At 29.0% G+C, this 20,960-nt stretch overlaps 1 protein-coding gene across 1 annotated transcript; it reads right to left on the bottom strand.

Moving 5' to 3' along the window:
- Positions 1 to 5,541: 5,541 nt before the first annotated feature.
- On the bottom strand, positions 5,542 to 8,791 carry LOC112275490 (uncharacterized). Its single transcript, XM_024505867.3, has 7 exons — positions 8,352 to 8,791; positions 7,844 to 7,988; positions 7,615 to 7,668; positions 7,344 to 7,435; positions 6,809 to 7,035; positions 6,170 to 6,346; positions 5,542 to 5,884 (listed from the first exon to the last, which is right to left on the bottom strand). The coding sequence occupies exons 1-7, from the start codon at positions 8,678 to 8,680 to the stop codon at positions 5,778 to 5,780; spliced, it is 1,131 nt and encodes a 376-aa protein (XP_024361635.1). The 5' UTR covers positions 8,681 to 8,791; the 3' UTR covers positions 5,542 to 5,777.
- Positions 8,792 to 20,960: the final 12,169 nt, after the last annotated feature.

The raw sequence follows: 20,960 nt of genomic DNA, 5'->3' as shown, positions 1-20,960 counted from the left end.
CCATTGCCACTGATCGCCAACAGTCATAGATCCCATCGTTGAGACCATTGCCGCCTCGTCACCACTATTGCTGCTGCCCTACTGTTGCCACCTTATCGTCGCTACCTTACTTTTGTTGCCCTACCGCCATTGTTGACTACCACCACCGTCCTGCTACTGCTCTACTACCACAATCCACAATATCCTTTAAAATAATAATAATAATAATAATAATAATTATTATTATTATTTTTTTTTTTTGATTTCAAGTTCAAGTTTATCATTTTATTTGATTTTATATTTTAAGATATATTTTACTCAATTTTTTTACTTGATCTTGTATTTTCTTTATAGATTTATTTATAATGAGTGCTTCAACATCTTCAATTGCTTCTACTATGGTTCCAATTATTACTACTGTATCCCAATATTTTCAAGCTCTTTTATTTCTACCATGATAGAAATAATTATCTATTATAAGTAAAAATGGCAAAAACAAATTTATTTGTAAAACAACTCTCAGATGCCATTATGTTTAAAGAATCTCTTATAATAAGTATTTCTATTCCTCTTACTATCCGTTGAAAAGCTCTTCTTTTCCTTTGTCGTCATCTTGTATTTACATTATAACATCAATATTTGCAAATGGAAAATCCTGCATGACTTTAGAAGAATCTTAAATCCAAGTTTGATCATCAAAAGACCATTTTTCTTCCACATGCACGTCATAATTGGACACATTTACATATTTTGGATTTTTTAAATTTAAATGCTTTCAATAGTGAAATGTATAGTATTGTCTCACAATTACAATTATGTGGACAAAACATCTCTGAAGAAGAAATGATTGAAAAAATTCTCTCTATATTTCCTCCTATATTTGCTTTACTTATACAATAATAGAGGAACATGAAATTTTAGAGTCATTTTGATCTCATGTCCTATCTACTTCTTACAGAGAAGCAAAATGAGCTACTCTTGCACGATGCAGAAGCTCATTCTATTGGAACCACAATTTCAAAATCTCATGCACTTAATATTTCAAAGTCTAAGAAAAAATTATATAAATATGGCAAACGTGCTCATAAGTATCAAGGTAGTCATAGTCATGACCATTTCTACCCATATGGAAAGAATAAATGTTCTACTATTAATTATAATAAAAAAATAAAAATTAGAAAAAATTATTCTTGCCATAAATGTGAAATAATTGGACATTTAGCACATGTGTATCGTACTTCAAAATATTTTATTAAAATATTCCAAAAAAATAAGAAACTACGAGTTGAGGCTCGTGAAGTTCATACCATAGATGCATCGATGGATTCAATTGGTGTTGATGATTTACAAGCTTATATGAATGACAAAACCTCTAATCATGAATCAAATGATGTATTCATTGATTCTACAATAATACATATTATCCTACGGGATAGATGATTTTTTATTGAAAAAACTTCAACTTGGCAAACTAAAAATATGATGACTATAGCTGGAGCAAATGCATTTTGTTTTCAAGAAGGTACAATGATGGTAAAATTACCTATGGATTCTATCATAAAATATAAATATGTGATGTTTGCACCCTCAATATCTTGAAGTCTAATCAGCTATCGAGATGTGCGTATCAATGGTTATCACTTCTTGACTGCCATTTTAAATAAAAAAGAGGTTTTGGTTCTTGCGAAGAACCATAAAGTTGTTGAAAAAGCTTTTGCTATAAAAAATGGTTTATATTGAATTGTAATTTGGCCTCCCATTATATTTAATTTTTCATCATCTATCACACAGAGTTGTGCTTCTCTCTGGCATGGACAATTGGGACATCCAAGATCTACATTATTTAGAAAGATCATTCCATGTATAACTGGACACAATTTAAAGCTTGCAAATGTAGACTCTACGGAATTATGTCATGCATGCGTGCAAGGTAAGATGATTACTCGACCTTCAATTTGGAAACTTCTATAAGAATTACCACCAATGCTTGAAAGATTGCATGGTGATATTTGTGGTCCTATTAATCCAATATCGGGACCATTTCATTATTTTTTAGTCCTTGTTCATGCATCAAGTAAACAATCACATGTTTCATTATTATTAACTCAAAACATGATGTTTGCCAATCTTATATCTATGATTATTTGTTTTCGGGCATATTTTCTTGATTATCCTATAAAAAAATTACATATGGATAATGCAAAAGAATTTGCATCAAAGTCTTTTGAAGACTATTATACTACAACAAGAATTAAGTTGACATATTGTGTTCTACATAAATATGCTCAAAATGGACTTGCAAAGTCATTTATAAAGCGTATACAACTCATTACGTGGCCACTCCTCCTTCACGCAAATTTACCTGCATTTATGTGGAGTCATGGAGTTTTATATGTTGCAGTATTAATATGCCTCCGCCTTTCTTCTCTTGAAATTGTTTCACCACATGAGCTCATTTCAGGTTGTATTTTAAATATATCTCACTTACGAATATTTGGTTGCCATGCTTGGATTCTAGTACCAAAACCTCAACAACGTACCATTGGAGCTCATCGACAAGAAGGCATATATGTTGGTTTTAATTCACCAAGCATTATTTGTATTGTTGATCCATCAACTGGCACATTATTACGTGCACGTTAGTAAAATTGTCGTTTTGAAGAAAATGTATCCCCATCACTTCAAAGAGGAGTATCCAATCAACAAAGAAATAAAGTACTCATATTTGAAGCACTAGAAATGTTTACAATGAATCTCGATCCTAGGACACCTTTGGCAAAAACTTAAGTTCCTAAGATTTTGCATCAAAAATGGATCATAGATGAAACATCTAATGGCTTCAATGATGCACCTAAAATTACAAGAGTTCTTATTAATGAGGCTTAGATTGCAGTGCCATTGACTACAATACCTCAAGTTATAACAACAACAACTAAAAAAACTCGTAGACCAGATAAGCAACCACGTCAAAAAAAAGCTATAAAATTGATTAAACCTGGTATTATTTCTCAAGAAATTATCACTCATCCTGCAGGACTACCAATTCATGATGATACATCCATACATAATGTACCTTCAATTCCTATGAAAAACAATCTTGGAATTGGAAGGAATAAAAACAAGTTGAGTAAAGAATTATCTATTCTGTATTGTGCTATAGATGATATTTGGGATAGACCATCTATTATGGTAGATGAATCATTTGCATGTATGATTATAGAAGCCTTTTCTTGCAAGGAAGATGATCTTGAACCTCAAACAATCAAAGAAGCAATGTGTCGCTGTTATTCATCAAAATGAAAAATTACTATTGATGAAGAGTATACCTCTTTGTATAAGAGGAAAGTCTTTGGTCCAATTGTAGACACTCTTACATCTCGCCCTGTGGAATATAAGATGGTATTAATATGCAAGCGAGATGCTCACGGTCAAATAATCCACTATAAAGCTCATCTTGTTGTTCAAGGATTTATTCAATAATTTGGCATTAATTATGAATCTACATATTTTTCAATCATGGATTCAATTACATTTTGATATATTATTGGAATGGCAATTTATGCGGTCCTTGAGATGCATCTGATGGATGTAGTAACTGCATATCTATATGGTTCTCTTGATGCAAATATTTATATGAAAGTTCCACTTGATTTAGAAACAGGAACTCCAAATGGACCTACTCTAAGACAATATTGTGGTATTAAATTATGTAAGGCCTTATGTGATTTAAAACAATCCAGATGCATGTGGTATCAACGTCTTTGAGATTATTTAATTACACATAAGTTTGTAAGTGATCTACTAATCTCTTGTTTGTTTATCAAACAAGATAAAATTGATTTTGTGATCATCGCTGTATACGTTGATGATCTTAACCTAGTGGGCACTAAATCTACATGTGTTGCAGCTACTAACTTACTCATACGTGAATTTGAGATGAAAATGCTAGGAAAAATAACTTTTTGCATTGGTCTTCAGATTATGCATTCACAGATGGTAGCATTTTTCTCTACCAACTAACGTATATTAGACGAATCTTGTAGAGATTCAATACGATTGATGCTTATCCATTGTCCACATCAATGGTTGGACGTGGTCGTGATAGTCATGATTCATACCGTCCATGCGAGGAGGAGGAGGAAATATTGGAAAATGAATATCCATACCTCACAATGGTTGGAGCACTTTTATATTTGGCTATATCTACAAGACCAGATATTGCATTTGCAGTTAGTGTTCTTGTAAGTCATAGTACACGTCCAACACTACGACATTGGAATGGCATCAAATATTTATTACGTTATTTAAAAGGTACTGAAGACTTGGGATTATATTACTTGCAATCTGCAAATCCAAAATTGATTAAATATTGTGATGCGGGATATAAATCTGATGCTGCAATAGCTAAATCTCAAACAAGATATGTATTTTTAAGACATGGAGTTGCAATATCATGGAAATCAATAAAACAAACAATAACTGCAACTTCATCTAACCATGTAGAAATTATTGCCTTACATGAAGCATCTCGAGAATGTATTTGGTTGCGATCAATTGATAAATTCATTCAAACAACTTGTGGATTTTCATATGATGATTTTCCAACTAACTTGCATAAAGACAATAGTGCTTGTATTACACAGATGCAAATTGGTTTCATTAAAGGCGACAAGACAAAGCATATTGATCCAAAGTATTTTAGTTATATCCATGACTTGATTACTGATCAAGCACTTATAATTAAAAAAATTGAATCTGTAAATAATCTTGTTGATCTCTTCACCAAAGCTCTCCCATTATGCAACCATTGTTGTCATACTTATGGCATTGGTATGAGGCCACTTGCTTTTCTTGAATAAGAAAGTTAATAAACTCTTTAAGTAATTAAGGAAAATGATGTTATACTTTTTTGTTCTTAATCTATGGTATTATAGACAATAGTGATAAAGACAGTAGTGCTTGTATTACACAGATGCAAATTGGTTTCATTAAAGGCGACAGGACAAAGCATATTGATCCAAAGTATTTTAGTTATATCCATGACTTGATTACTGATCAAGTACTTATAATTAAAAAAATTGAATCTATAAATAATCTTGTTGATCTCTTCACCAAAGCTCTCCCATTATGCAACCATTGTTGTCATACTTATGGCATTGGTATGAGGCCACTTGCTTTTCTTGAATAAGAAAGTTAATAAACTCTTTAAGTAATTAAAGAAAATGATGTTATACTTTTTTGTCCTTAATCTATGGTTTTGCTCTCAAATACAATAAGATTTTCCTAGATAAGGTTTTAATGAAGCAACAATTGTTGATCTTATGAAATTACAAAAAAGTATAGATCATAATTCTATACAAATTTTATATTATGTAAATATTATGATGAGCAAGAAAGAGTGTGGAGAGCATTAAATGTAGAAGATGCTCTCCATGATATTTACTATAGTCTACAATAAATACTATAGCTACAATATGAATTACTTACTACTACTCTTGTGTCTTTCTAAACATTCTCAACACAAACTAATACTTTTGAACAGCTACAGCAAAGGAAGTGACGTTTGCCAATGAAAGTATTTGATAGATATATTACTTCGGTAAAATCTGAGAAACAACAAATATTTTGGAGCTAAAAGCACAATTTTAGGCAAAACTCTTTAAGTTATATTACTTTCTGTCGAAATATGCTAGGATACCCTGATGTCGTGGGCACAAATGAATTTTCATAAATTTCTAAAAGAGATCCAAGATATGTTTAGCCAATCCTGGTAATATTCCATATATACAGAAAATGATCTACAACATTTGATTTCCTGAACCATAACCATCAATCAATGTCCCAATTCTAGCACCACTTAGTGCCTTGGAGATGTTGCCTGCCTTGCTCAAATTGAACACAACCACTGCCAACAACACAAGATTTAGCTAAATAAAAAACTCAATCCGATTAAAACTGCTTCTAGAAACATCTGAATGTAGAAAAATTCTGCACCAATAAAGTGACTGGAAATCAAATACATCAGACTCAAATCTATCCCATCATTAACTAATACAAAAGTTATCACATTTTTCAGGGTGCTAATGACATACTTAATAAATCAAGCTATACAACAATACAATCAGCTTAAATTCTTTTAGTTGTGAAGTAATGTCACTAATATAATAAGAAATGATGAATGAGTTGATACCAGGAATGCGATTTTCTTGACAAAGTGTGATGGCAGTGATGTCCATGACAGATAGGCCCTTTATAGCAACCTCTCTGTAGGAGACATGCTCGAGTAAAACAGCTTTTTTGTTCTTCTTAGGGTCGCTATCATACACACCGTCCACATTTGTAGCCTTCAACACCACCTCCGCACCAACTGGGCACAAACAATACCAATATTTCATTGGGTAACAAAAACTCATTAGATACAGTACTCGTAAATCAAGTGAAGTGATCAAGCCCTATGATCAAGGGCCATAATCAACCCAAATTTCATCTTCACTTAATCCTATTCCCATGAACTGGTTTCAAAAAATTAGTTTACACGTGAGACATAAGTTTCTACAAGAAATCTGAACAACGCTGAATGACACAACAGGTGTACAGCAAGAGGTTCATGTCCCATATGTAATCTAGGCTTAGGTTGTTTGACTAGCTTTAATTTAGAGATTCACAACCTACGGCCTTTTTGTAACCGTGAAATGCCTGATGATAGAAAATGTTGCACAAATCCCTTGTGCATTCCCATTATGCATCATCCTTCAACTGGGCTAGATCCAACTAAGACTGACATGAGTTGCAAAAGTCTATCTTTCTAGTTTGATGCAGTTGGACTTACTTTCGGCAGCACGAAGGGCAGCTGCTGTGTCTGTGGTGAAGAAGGGGTTGCCTGTACCAGCACCAAAAATGACAACCCTACCCTTTTCCAAGTGACGAATAGCCCGCCTGCGGATGTAGGGCTCTGCAACCTCAGCTATTCTAAACGCTGTTTGAACACGAGTTGGCACACCCACACTTTCCATGGAAGCCTGAAGAAATATGGCATTCATAACAGTAGCCATCATTCTGGGCACACCCAGCCCAGATTCAACATCGAAAAATCAGCTTATTTCAACTTTCCACTAGACGTGCCCCTAACTCATGACAAACAGCATATGCTCGGTTATTCAGCGTAATTTACATGATCGAGATGAATTTTTTTGATACATCACTGATTTCATAGTAGATTACTTTTGACGTTAAGAGGAGTACCTACGCATACAGAAGCTTCACAATACAAGGGGCTTAAGTACAACTGTTTCTGACGCGGGGCATTCACTTCATCAACATACTTTTCCAGATCCACTCTAACGAAGTGAAAAATGATATCATACCCGATCTGATCGGCTGCTGCCCGATCGAGTCCACTTGCACCAGCCCAATGTGCTCCCCGGAAAAAATTGCCACCTCCTACAACAATAGCCACCTGCGACATAAAGTCGGCACACAATTTATGAGGATAGTAACTTCTGGCTTGAATTTCATCATATGCGTGTGAAGAGGAAAATGTACTAGCCTACTATTGAGAATTATTGATATTCTGTGTATTTCAATCAAAGAAGAGCAAGTTCTCATGCTCCATAAGCAAATCATGAAACACATTACCTCCAAGCCAAGTCGAGTTATTGCTGCTACTTCTCGTGCAATCGACATTGTGACCTGCCAACCAATTTAAACCAAATTTCAGGTTACTCAACAGAGACGGGAAGTATAAAGGTTACGATTATATAAACGAATCTAAACTTGATCGTATGCAGTGGGAAGAGCACTGATAGACATGACCAAATGCTACTGCTAATTTGATAAGCCGTGGCTGAAGGAAGAAATTAAGCACCTGAGGATCAATGTTCTGTAATCCATCCCCTCTAAGAGCTTCCCCGCTAACTTTCAAAAGAACTCTCCGCCACCGGAAGGGATTTGCTGGATCTGCAGTCGTTGCGGCTCCCAATGAAGTGTTCCTACAATCTTCACCAAATGATCTGCACCAACCGTTAAGTATTTCTTAAACAAAACTTATGGCTCGTATAAAATATAAATACTGCATCAAGTAAAATACAGTAAATTCACATAAGATCAAAAATCAGAAAAGCTATACGTAACCAGCGCTTGGTGGTTAAAGGATCCGAAGCTCAATTATAACCACATGTGCTCCAATCTCTTAAGAAACGCACGTGGCAGAAAGACCTAGCCTAACTCCACTAAACCCCTCACAAAGGTTTCTTGAATGAGTGCATCACGCATCTGATAACATTCAGATGCTTCTTACAAGAACACAGATTCGGACAAATTTGTAATCGAAGTTTTTTTGAGGTAACAAGACCTAATTATAGTTTTCAGCTCACCTTGGGTCGTCAAACATGTCCAGGTCGGGAAGGGAACCTAGGGCATGAGTAGGACCGAGCTTATGACGAATTTGGGTCTGTATTCCAAAGAGTGCAATTCGCCTTGCACTGCAACTTCGCTCATCTTTTCCATATCCATGAGATGATCCCGATGCTTGCGGTGCCCGAAGCTCAAATGCGGGTGAGTAAATGCGGCAATTGCTTCCACCTCTTCTAACACTCCTTACTCCAAGCTCCGAAATACTCAAAGATGTGGATGCGGACGACGAGGCAGCCGACTTCAACGACAGCGGCGAGCAATGGCAAGAGCCGCATGCCACCACCGCCATCTCCTAACACCGCCCTCGATTCCTTACCCTCCTCCTCTTCTTGAACAACTGCCAAACAAATACCAAAAAACCGCAATCACCGCAAATAGTCTGCAAATACGTTAAATAAATGCTGCAACGGATCGACAAGCTTAACGACGACGTCGACAAATCAACCATGGCGACCATGCTTTCTTGCATTCTACCGACATCGACGGTTCTAATGCAGGGAGGGGGTGAAAGATCGGAGGGTGTGGAATAGCCGCGCGTGTTCGGCTGAGGAGCTGGAGCAGGTGACCTTTCTAGGTCAAGTGGAAGAGGATAAGTCTTTTGCTTCCTTGACCGTTTCCTTTTTCTTACTTTATCGTTACTTTTCCTCACTCGTTCGTTGGCCCTACACGACGATATCGTTCGTTTGTAGGTACTTTATCGCTGGGATTTGGATGGGGCCAGCTCTATGAGTGGGTGTACCAGCATTCTACTAAATCAAATAAGATATCTTGTGACGAAAATGTGGATAAAAATACGTTAATTAATGCGGGTATCCACAGAATATGTATGATTGTTGCGTCATTATAGTTCTGGCTAAGTGTGTAGTTTCCATACATATATGTATATGTATATATTTGTTTGAAAATCAAAGAATAAAAAATTAAAAAAACATTATTATTCTGACATTCAGTATTCAATTTTTTAATCTCTAAGTGATTTTAAAAAAAATTAAAATATTAATATTTTTTAATAAATATTCCTATATATATATGTATGTATATACATATATATATACATATTATTTCATTGAGGTACTGAATTTTTTGATAATTACAATACAGGCTAACAAACATATTTTTGAAATTTTCATTTTAAATCTTTCTACCTTATTATTGGTTGTTTCATATAGCTAATACAAATAATAACATAATCAATTTCGTTCTTAATCATGTCAATAAGTTTTTTGAATTAAATGAATGTTTATATATATATATATATATATATATGTGTGTGTGTGTGTATTCATTTATATATTTTAAATACTTTGTATACGACATAACATAGCAATTGTATCTATTATTTACTTTGTATAACTACATAAATTTTTCTTTTATAATAATATTATTATTCAACCATAGAATAAAATTTTAAGTTTTACATACCAAATAAAATCTTTCTACAACTCCAAATAATAAATATTAACCATAGAAACATTATAGATGTTATTATATTATTATGAAAATTTTAAATTATATTTTTAAAATATATATAAATATAAATGAATACAAAGTATAAATGCACAAAAAATAAGAGTAATAGAAAGCAATGAAGATGAAGAACATGAAATGCAAAATTTTGGAGATGTCTTGCAAGTAAGATTTACACAAAAGGACAATGTCATTCAAGCTTCTAATCATTATTTTAGAAGTAATTAGACAAGAACTACTAAAGAAAATTTGATAAAATTGGAAGATTTAGAGGAACCAATTGTAGCATTGATTAATCATGGTTCTTAAATCAATTTGATGTCAAATGAATTATATTAGAAGAAAAAATGGTCTATTGATATTAAACATCATTGGATGATAAGAGCAACAAACAATTCAAAGGAAGATTTGTATGAAGCTTATTCAAATATGAAGGTGACAATAAGAGATATTATTCATGAACAAAATTTCTTTGTGCAAGACATATTTACATATCCTATTATAATGTGACAACCATATATTATTGCCACATGAATAGAAACAAAAGTAATAGATGAAGATTTAGCTTATGCAAGAATAAGAAGCCAAGATGGAATGAATGCATTATAATTTTTAATTGTTTGCATTAATCATGAAAAAAATCATAATAATTTGATAGAAAAGCCATTATCAAATGCGAAATTTGAAGACCTTGAGGAATTTTATTGTTTACCATTATAAGGCGAGATTGCAATGGATTAGTGAGAGAAATGCTCTCGCTTAGTTTATAAGAAGAGATATTATCTACTGGACTTATTGGAATGACATAAGATTGTTTATTACCTTTTAAGACTATTGATAAGATGAAAAGGTTGGAAAAATATTACATTAAAAATATTGAACAAAACTTGAAAGAAAATAGAGAATTGGTTGAAAATGAGTTTATTTGAGGAACATTTGAAGAAATAGGTTTTATAAATACTATAGGTAAATTAAATTATTTATTGCAATGTGGATTACAAAGAGAGAATAGAATTATTAATGTGTGTTCTAAAGAATTTTATGATAAAATTCAAGGATTTATAGAAAATTTAAGTCACCAAGAGGTACGTATTAAAACTAAGTATAAATTAATAGCAAAAAAAGTCAAACCAGTGGCTTTGCTACTACCATCAAATTGTAAAGAAAGGATAAGTGGAGCATCCACACAACCAAATTTAAAGGATCCAAGGAAGATAGGGCATAAATTTATGGATGCTACATTACATGGATTAAATATTAGATGTGATGGATTTTTGACAAAATATGAAGAAAAATATAATAAGAATATGCTTTCACGTCATAGAAAGGCTTTTGCATTTGAAACACATGAAATTGGATGTATTGATCTAAGTATTGTAGCACCTATGGTTATTTTTACTATTCTTCATGAACTATGGAATTTGTGACCAATTCCAATACCAAGAGCACATTTATGTAAGTTTTTGGATTTATTCAATAAAAAGATAAAAATGAGAATTTTAGAACCATTAGTGGCACCTTATTCTAATTGATGGTTTACAGTACCAAAGAAAAATAGAACAATGAGATTTATACAAGACATATAATCTGTAAATAAAGTGACTATTAAAAATATGGATTTAAGTCCAATTATAGATGAATTTGTAGAAGCATTTGATGGAAGAAAAATTCATTCAATCGATGATCTTTATTCATGATATGAACAATTTCAATTGGCAATGCAAAGTAGAGATTTGACAACTATGAAGATATCATTAGGATTGGTCAGAATGTATACATTACCACAAGGAGCTACAAATTTTGTGGTACAAATGATGAATGGAATGCATAAGGTATTAAGAGATTTTATTCTAAGAATAAAAATACCTTTCTTAGATGATGTATCAATTAAAGGATGTGAAGAAGAAAGAAAAAATGAAACTTTGGATTCAAAGAGATGTATGAAGATTGTAACAGATCATATTGATGATTGTAAAAAGATTTTAAAATGGTTATAAGAAGTTCATTTAATCTTATCAGGGACAAAATCAATGTTTAGAGTAAAAGAAGTTTTGGTAGTAGAACACATGTGTGGGTTATATGGATGCAAGCTAAATATAAAAAAAAATTGATATTATTAAAAAGATGAAAGAATGTACAAATATAATGGAAGTGAGAAGATTTTTAGGAGCATGTATTTTCTATCATATATGGATACTTTATTTTGCACCTATAGTAGTCTTATTATATGAGTTGTTAAGAAAGAATCAAAAATTACAATAGAAAGAAGAATAAATAAAAGCTATAGAAAAATTGAAAGAACTTCTTTTTTTACCTCCAACTTTGAAGAAAGTAAATTATGAAGGTAGAAGGCTAGTGGTATTAACAGTTGATGCAAGTCCAATTGGAATAGGTTGGGCAGTTGGATAAGATGATGAATAAGAGAATAGATATGTAGTAAGGTTTGGAACAAAGATTTTGAATACTAGGCAAAGGGCATATGCACAAATCAAAAGAAAATTATGGGGTGTAGTAATAGCTATGAAAAATAAAAAAGAGTACTTGATTGGGACATTAGTAGTTATAGAAATAGATTTTCTACCTTTATTAGGCATAATTATAAGTTGTTCAATTTTTGATATTACTATGTTAAAGTGCATAGCATATATCAAATCTATGAATCCAAAATTTAAACACATTGCAAAAAAAAGAAAATTTGTTTGTAGATATATTATCAAGAACAAGGTGTTATGATGAAGAGATGCTTGATTTGGAAGATGATGTAGATACAAAATTTTATATTAATGCATTATCAAAAGAAGAAGTTTTATTTTTGAATATACCATTGAAAATATTTTGAAGAGATTTTTATGACGATAAATAGAAATGTTGGAGAGTATTTATGTACATTAAAGCAACAAGAAAGTTGGACAGATCAAGAATTTAAGAAAATCTATAAGAAAGCCTATGGATATTTTTTATGTGATGGATATTTATGGAATCATCTAAAAATGAAATGGGAAGTACCAAAAAGGATGATATGTAGTTTAGAAGCTCAACAAATGATTCTTAAAGAATTTCATGAAAGTTTATGGATTTAGCATCAAGGTATTTGAGCAACATTTACTAAGTTGAGAAAAAAATATTGGTGGAAGGATGTGCACAAAAACGTAGCAAATTTTGTAGGATCTTATGAGACTTGCCAAGTGTAATCAAATATTCAACATTAAGATGGGTTACACCTAACATATCTTTTGATTTTATATTATAAGTAGGTGGTAGATTTAGTAGCAATGCCTATAGAACTTAGACAAATGAAGTGTTTGGTACTTGCACAAGAAGATTTATCAAATATGATTGAAGGACAAGCATTAAGAATAAAGAATACTGAAAATATATGCCAATTTTTATTAGAAGATGTTATTTATTGCTATAGTTGTATTAAAAAAATTATAGCATATAGGAGTGAATTGGATGCAAAGAAAGCACGAGAATTCTTTAATAGAATAGGAATTAAACTTTCTCTAACAACAACATATAATCCAAAAGGTAATGATAAAAGTGAGCGTAGGCATTCACATATTGTTAAGGCATTAATAAAGGCATGCAATGACAAAGCACATGAATGGCCTAGATTACTACTATTTGTACTATGGGCAGATCATACAACTCATAGTTCAATAACAAGTTATATGCCTTCTAAATTACTATATGGACAAAAACCAATAATGCCAATAGAAGATGTAGTATCTACATGGGATGTATTGCCTTGGAAGAATGATCTCAATAGAGAAGAAATTTTAGCATTATAAATTCAACAATTAAAAATAAGACTTAATAATATTGAAGAAGCAATAGAGAGATTGAAAGAAGCAAGGAAAAAGAATAAAAAAAGATTTTATAAAAAATATCAATTATAACCTAAGGTAATTAAAAATAGTAATTGGATGTTAGTTTATGATAGTAACTTAGACAATCAACATAGCACAATAAAGAAGTTTGCAAAGAGATGGTTTGAGCCTTAAATTGTCAAAAAAACATACAATAATGGAACATACTTGTTACAAAAACTTAATGGTACAAAATTGAAGATACTTATAGCAAGCAAATGAATCAAGTCATTTAAACAAAGAGATGAAGGTATTTGTTTTGATGAAGAAAAAAATCCAATATAAGATATTGAGATGAGACTAGAAGAAAAAATTAAAGATCAAGAATTTGAACAAGATGAAGAAGGTTCTACATCAATATATTGAAGAATCATCGACGCATGCCAGAGGATATATAAATTCAAGGAAGTGGATGTCATGATATAACACATTTAATACGTAAAAGAATATAAAATTATTATATTATAAAAGATCTTAGTTCAAAATATTATAACAAATTATCTTAGAAATATAGATAATAATCAAAAGGATAGTTAAACTAAAAAGTACTAATATTTCTTTTTACAAAATAGAATTTTATTTACTTTGTAGGACCATAAATAAGGCAAAATAAAATAAATTAGAAAATTAAATAATATAAGCATGTGTAAGAAAAAATTAAGAGTAGATTTTAGAAAAATTTACTTCAAGAAGCTAAGAATTGATATCTAAAATAGACTGGTTGTCAACCTGGGTCGAAATCAGACCTTGAGGCATAAAACTAGATATTTGTGGTGACTATAGGATTTTTTTGGAGATAGAAGAAAAATATTTGAGAGCTAACTTGATAGGATTTTTATGAGCATTAGTTTTGTGTGATTTGAATTTGTAATGACTTTGTAAGAGCTTCACAAAGTTAAGATTTTTTTGGATGACTTGAATTTTTGTAAAATTAAATAGAATTGATATTTTGGACAATTTTAGGAGTTTTATAGCAGATCTATAAGTGAAATTTTTTAGATTAATGTTTATAGTTGTGCTTAATATGTGTTGTAAATTTTAGCTCGATTCAATAGTTGAATTGAGGATTATTGAGGTTTAAGTGGGTCAAGATTTCAGAAAATAGAATTTTAGGTCTAGTGAGGATTTCTAAGATATCTTACAATCTACCAGTTGGATTAAAATAAATATTATGTGTGCTGGTAGTAGAATTCTTTTTATATGCATATGAGATTTTGGAGATCAATTGAATGGTGAAAAGGGGATATGTTAGCATTGGAAGATCAGCATCAAGGTTGAAAAAGGAGGCCAACCAATATTTGAGCAGATTTTAGGATTTTTCTTTCATTTAGTAAGTGCCATTGTCTTTAAATTTGTTGTACTTGTTTGTAACTAAAAGATTGATAGGTGTGTAAAAATTTAAATAAGATCAATGGTTTATTCAAAAGTTATGGAGGTTCTAAAGAACCTTAGGATTTAGTTAAGATTTAATTTAGGATTTAGGATTTGTTTAAGGTTTAGTTTAGGATTTAGGATTTTGTTAGGATTTAATTTAATATTTAGAATTTGATTAGGATTTAATTAAGGATTTAGGATTTAAATAGTATTTGATTTGTATCTTGTTTAGGAATTAGAATTTGATTAGGATTTGATTTACAATATAGGATTTATCTAGGATCTGGTTTAGGATTTGGCTAAGATTTGGTTAGGGTTTTGAATTTATCTAGGATTTGTTTAAGGTTTGGTTTTGGATTTAGGATTTATCTAAGATTTGATTTAAGGTTTAGGATTTAATTAGGATTGAATTTAATATTTAGAATTTATCTAGGATTTTATTTAGAGTTTAGAATTTAACTATGATTTGATTTAGGATTTAGAATTTGTCTATAGTTTGATTGAAGTCCATTAGGATTTCAAATAGGATTAAATTAGAACCTGGTTGAAATTTTTTTAAGATATATTGTGATTATTTTAATAATTTTTAGGACTTCTTAAGAATTCTTTTAAGATTTATTGACGATTATCTTTCAATTCTTTTAAGATTTTTTATTCTTTCTTTTGTAATTTTTTTGAGGTTTCTCTTTGAATTTGATTAAATTTTGTTTAGATTTGTGAAGATTTAATAAGATTTTATTTAGTATTCTATAAGAATTAGAATTTTTTTTATTGTAATTTTCATTTTCCTTCCATAGCCAGGTACTTGGTGCACTCTCAAGCAACACTTCACATAATATGACAATGTGTTATCATCCATAGTGTACCTTGATCCATTATTCTTAATATATTCATCTTTTTTTGGCAGTAGATGCTATTTGCTTAATTTTGTAGTTAATTTCACAACTTCAAATATTCAAAATGGTGGCCTGTTCTATATTGAGGTTTCAATTTTAGAACTTTTTAGTTTGAAGGAAGCAAAATCTGATTTAGACTTTGGAGCTAACATAGAAGTGACAAGAGTACAACTAGAAAAAACATTTAACAATTATCTGATCCATGCCATGTGGATGGACATCTTTTTTTGGTCAATATATTTGCAAGGTTTAGGAATTTTTGTAATCTCCTACTATTCATTCCCTTACCTTCTTTCTTGACCTTGTTCTTTTTAAATTATATTAATTTTTAAAATTTTAAATATGTATATATGTATATATATATAAAATAAATAATTGGATATATAAATCAAATCAATTGTGCTTAATTTTATGGATGTTTTATAGTTGGTGGTAAAAAAAAAGCCAAATATACATTCTACTATTTATGAGATTTTGAGATAGATTTAGGATTTAGAAGTAATTAAAAAATATCAAGCATTATAATTTTTTTTAATGTCATTCATTTTATCTTAACTTTTTTGACTTATATAATCAAAACTTTATAATCTAATAATACAAAAATATGTCTTAGATATTTTAAAAACCATTAGAGAAAAAGTATTTTAGAAAATGATACTTTTTTTGCTATGATATATCCAAAAAAAATTAAAGTTTTTGCATAAGTTTAATATATATACTAAAAGCACAAACTTTATAAATATGATAAATTAAAAAATAATTAATAACTATAATTTTTTGCTGATAAGATATATTTTGAAAGAATTATATAATAAAAATATAATCATTCAAAATATATCTTATCAGATTAATGTTGATTATCAAAAGAATAATAAAAAAAAAATTAACCCGGATGAAAAAATGACTCATTTAAATTTAAAATTTTGAAATTCTTTGTATAGATTAAGAATGGAGGGAGGAGAGGGTAGAATTGAGGTAGGCATGATAGATAGGAAAGAGGTACAAAAATGGAGGGACGTAAAATGGGAATGGGGTTGGAGACATGGAACTTGTATAAAATCTATTATTTAGTGGGAAAGAGGTGTGGCTTTCATAAACTTGGGATGTGGCTTTAACAATTTCTAAGATTATAAAAAAATATTTTATAAATTTTAATTTTATAAAAATAAATAAATAAATAAAAATTAAAAATAAATCAAATCTTTATAAATTAAAATACTAGTTTTTTAAGAATACATGTACTTCTTTCTTTCGTTATTATAAAAATATTTATTATTATAATAATTATTCTATCTTTCTTTTAATTCAAGAAATATTTATTTTCATAAAAAATAATATTAATCAAACTATTCTAATATAGAAATATGACAATCAATGCATTAAAGAAATAAATCTTTTTTAAGTCAAATAATCATATAATCTTTATATTTATTAATTTTCTTTATATATTTTGAGCATGTATAAAGGTATTAAATACAATATATATATATATATATATATATATATATATATATGATTATCTATTTTTAAAATTAAATATTTTTAGGTCTCTTTTACTTAGGGCCTCTTTTTCTTAGATCTCTTTTTGTAGAGCATTGTCTCAATTATTGCATCAAAATTTTTATTTGTTTCTTTAATATATATATATATATATGTGTGTGTGTGTGTATACATTTATTTATTTATATTTTTCTTAATTTTAGATATTTTTTGACTTATTATTACTATTTATAGATCTGGATCATGCCAAAGTCTTTTGATATTCAAATTTTCATATGTAGGCTTTGCTTAGTATTTGAATTTGTTTAATTTTGTGAAAATGATTTATTGAGTGAATGGAGAGGGTGTTTTTTTTTCTTGTGCTGCTACAACATAGCTATTAATTTGGACTAACATTTTATGCTTGGTTTGAGAGATTTTATTCTCTCTATTTTTTGTAATTAAAAAGAAACTTTAAATTTTGAAGAAAAATAAATATTTTAAATTTTAAAGAGCTATGATTTATTGTTGCAATATAAAATTATAATTAATAGAATTTGAGGTAAAATTAAAATTTATAGAGAGGATTTTGTAGAATATTTAATGAATATTTTTAGATTTTGAAAGTATAGAGAATTTTTACATCATGCAATTTTTTATTAGCATTTGTGGCTTTTTAAGAGATAGTCATAGTTAAACTATGTTATGTAGTAACAAGTAAAAGTTTTTACTTGCTAATGCCGTGCCTTGACTTCATAGAGATGCTAGGATGTTTACAAGGATTAAATTTGTCAAGGCCAAAGATGTATACCACAATACATCTAAATCATTTGTTACTTGTGAAAATGATATTTTAATTAAAGCAAATGTTGTGCTTAATGTCATTTACCATTTCAAGCTTTTGGTAAAGTATGACAAATCTTTTAATTCAAGTTGTCAAATTGCTTACAAAAAATATTCTAAAATATGGAGAATGATGTATTCATGATTATTAATGCTCAATATTATTACTTTTTTCTTAAGAATATTTTTTATAAGAAAAAAATCTTTTAACAATGATATTTGAAGATATTTATTATCAATTTGATTTAGATAGAATTTTATATATTTTCTCTTATTTCTTGTATTTATTTCTCTATTTTTTTATAAATTTATATTATAAATATTGATAGTTTTAATATAAGTGGATTAAATCTACTATATTTTTTAAACTTAGATCTTCAAATATTATAATCAAATAAAGAAATTTTTATCAAAGATTCTTATTTATTTTTAATTAATGATATTTTTATTAGTAAAAATTCATATTTTCTATTTTATATTTTAAATTAAAAATAATTTTAACAATAGATGATAATTTATATTTTAATAAAAACTATGAAATAGATTTAGTATTTATTAATAATTTCTAATATATATAGATATATTTTTTTAATTTATAGATAGATGGTGACAATAATCAAGTAGAAAGTTGAAAATTGAACTATAGTAGCAATCCATGGGATCTATGGAATGAATTTTTGTAAATTATAAAGACAATCTTAGAATATTAATTTATATCTTTAATATAATGTCAAAAATTATTATTTATTAAGAATGGTTTTAGTTCTTAGAAATTGAAAGGTTTCTATTAAGTTATGAATAACTGAATGTATCCAATATATTAATGTGGTAGGACATTAAATACAAGAGCTGCAACAAAGTCTATCTATACAACCTTAGCTTATGTGAAATTTTTTGATAAGATCCTTAATAGCTTGTAAAAATTCTTTCGTGTTATTTTTTAGAGATAAATAAGTGTTAAATAATAGATTTAGAAGATCATTATTGTGAGATCAATTAATAAAAATCATAATTATTTTGAACATCTTCTACAAAGAGTGAGAATTGTGTTCCATCTTAATTTTGAAAATAAGTTGAAAGGTACTAAAAAGGTGAGATTCATCAATGAGAGTTTTCAAAATTTTTTTTTTTAAAGATGATCTTTTGATGAAACATGGCTCTTTTTTAATATAGTACCATAAGTCTTCTCTTCTTAAGGCTTGTTCTATTATGAAGTTCTATATGTTTTAGTTTTTTTTCTTTTAAAAATCCATACTTAATGATAATCAAGTTAGTATTGTTAGCAATGGTGTAATGAAATTATAAATGAAAGAAAGTAGCTGCTTGAGATTAATTTCTTATTGTCGATTTAGGACATAAAAGAAGCATAGCAATAGTAAGCAAAGTTGGCTCTAATATCTTTCAATTTGAGATTATGTTGAGAGGTGCACAAAATAATAGAGGTCCAAAAGAGGTAGCTCTAATATCATAAAAGAATGGTATTTATATTATAAAGTAGTATCAAAAATTCTTAATAATATTATTTAATATTACTTATACAAAGAGAAGTATTTTTTAAGAATCTATTGATATACTAGCTGATGTGCTATCTATAACTTGACCTAATTATACTTCAACCTTTGTTAGTTTGTATCTTGTGATTAAAAGGTGTTACAAATATCCAACAAGAAGATTTTAAGAATATTTTTATAATATTATATCAAATTTTAAAATATTTTAAAATATTCTTAAAATGTTCTTATAGAAGATTCTAAAAAAAATTCTAAAAATTTTTAAAAGATTCTAAAATATTTTAGAAGATTCTAAAATATTCTAAAATATATTAATAGATTTTAAAAAGTTTTAAGAAAATTAAGGAAGTTGTGCAGAAGTTTTTTAGGATTGCTTCATCTTCAATCAATATGAGAACTTCTCAAGAAGCTTTCTAAGGTTGCTTCATTTCTAAGCAATATGAAAACTTCTCAAGAAGCCTCTTAAAGTTGTTCTATCTTCAAGCAACATGAGAACTTTTTGAGAAGCTTTCTAATACCTAGTATTTATTAGAGTTAAGGCTAAAGATTCTTAGTCTCAACAACACATCTCTTGGAGCTCTAACTCACCTTTCTTGGTATTGATCTTATATTCATTTGATTAAATCAAGTTTTTTTCTAGTTTTATTGTTGAAATGTTTTTATTCAATTTCTTGTTTGGTCACTTATATGTTATATCCATAATAGAAGGCCTATTCTAACATCAGGTACATTACCAAATTTTATATCTATACCAATTTCATTTGATAATAAAATCTATATATACTTAATAATTTAAAGCATATATAATCCAAAGAATTATAAAATTTATTCAAAATTTTATTAAATAGTTAAATTTATTCATAAGCATGGAATATCTTAATACTAGATTATAGTATTTTTTATTATAGATTTATAAATTTTAACCAATACATTATATTTATGAATTTCTTGTTTATTTATTCCACAAACCAATAAAAGATATTTTTTTATACATAATCTTTGGAGTACCATATATAATTTTTTTAAGAAACCTTAATTTTCAACCATATGTTGTAAAGCATTTCATGTAATAATGCATCTATTCTATTTTTTTCATCTTATATAAGATTCAACATACTAAAAGACCTAAT

This window comes from Physcomitrium patens, chromosome 23 (genome assembly GCF_059467195.1).
Source record: "Physcomitrium patens ecotype Gransden chromosome 23, ASM5946719v1, whole genome shotgun sequence".
NCBI lineage: Eukaryota > Viridiplantae > Streptophyta > Bryopsida > Funariales > Funariaceae > Physcomitrium > Physcomitrium patens.
The sequence above is the reverse complement of the archived record's forward strand: the minus strand, read 5'-3'. Positions and strand labels throughout refer to the sequence as shown.

Coding starts and splice junctions, on each gene's coding strand:
- LOC112275490 (XM_024505867.3), bottom strand. CDS start 8,680: ATGGCGGTGGTGGCATGCGGCTCTTGCCATTGCTCGCCGCTGTCGTTG. Junction 7,989..8,351: donor GACATGTTTGACGACCCAAG/GTGAGCTGAAAA, acceptor CGGTTGGTGCAG/ATCATTTGGTGAAGATTGTA. Junction 5,885..6,169: donor TCAAGAAAATCGCATTCCTG/GTATCAACTCAT, acceptor TGTTGTTGGCAG/TGGTTGTGTTCAATTTGAGC.